This window comes from Penaeus monodon, chromosome 15, assembly GCF_015228065.2.
Source record: "Penaeus monodon isolate SGIC_2016 chromosome 15, NSTDA_Pmon_1, whole genome shotgun sequence".
Taxonomy (NCBI): Eukaryota; Metazoa; Arthropoda; class Malacostraca; order Decapoda; family Penaeidae; genus Penaeus; species Penaeus monodon.
The window spans coordinates 6,687,044-6,687,898 of record NC_051400.1 but is presented as its reverse complement, the minus strand read 5'-3'; the positions used below and the strand labels follow the sequence as shown (position 1 = coordinate 6,687,898).

Sequence of the window (855 nt, the reverse complement as noted above, 5' to 3'; positions counted from 1 at the left end):
TCCACCACGTGAAGAAGATCAGGAGAGCAAAATGCTTAAAGTTTTCGAGTTTTTCTCTGATCAAATTCACAAGAATATTTGCATATTCATGATGAGTATGCCTCTTCCCTTACTTTACATAATCATATTCTGAAATGCATTTAGATATTAAATCATTCTAACGAAGCATATACTTTTTGAGACTGAAAACACATCAATTCCATTTCGCTCAACCGATGACAATAATGTTGATTATTTTAGTAATGTTGGTATCGTCAAAATAATACATTTGATGAAGATTTAGAATACTGATAGCATTGGGAGTAATTCTGATATTTGTGGTGGCGACTGTGGTTAAAGTGAAACTCAAATAATATTTGAAATTTTAACAATACTAATTGCGATACTTTGATAACAAAATCTTATAAACGTTATTACTATAAATACAACACTAGCCTTTTTTCGTTTTTCTGCACTTTTGTAGTCTCTTAACATCGACATTGATCCTTAACTCTCCTTATTTCATATTTCTAATTCTTATAACAATTTTAATTTCTTTTTTATCGTTCTTATTTTCATCATATCCTGACTTGCATCCTTTATTGTACTATAACACAATACACTTTATCCATAAAATCCACCCATATTCGCTCTCGCTTAACCATACAACAGAAGCCATATAATCAATCCAAATTAATGCACAATTTCTCCCTATCGCTGACCAGATGCGAGGAACGGAAAACAGACTACTGGGACCTCCAACACGTCCATCCCAACAGGGACTTTGAGAGGGTCGAGATGCCGTCCTTTTTCACTGTGCTGTGCGGTACGATGGAACCTGGCAAGTGGACGCTTAGGGTCTTCCAGGTGAGGTAA

The 855-nt window shown here is 34.9% G+C and overlaps 1 protein-coding gene across 1 annotated transcript in view; it reads left to right on the top strand.

The window, feature by feature from the left end:
* Positions 1–855, top strand: part of LOC119581716 — a gene marked incomplete in the record, with an annotated part of 132,029 nt that overhangs the window by 105,692 nt on the left and 25,482 nt on the right. Inside the window, 1 exon segment of the mRNA XM_037929840.1 lies at positions 705–846. Coding sequence (XP_037785768.1) covers positions 705–846 — 142 coding nt within the window.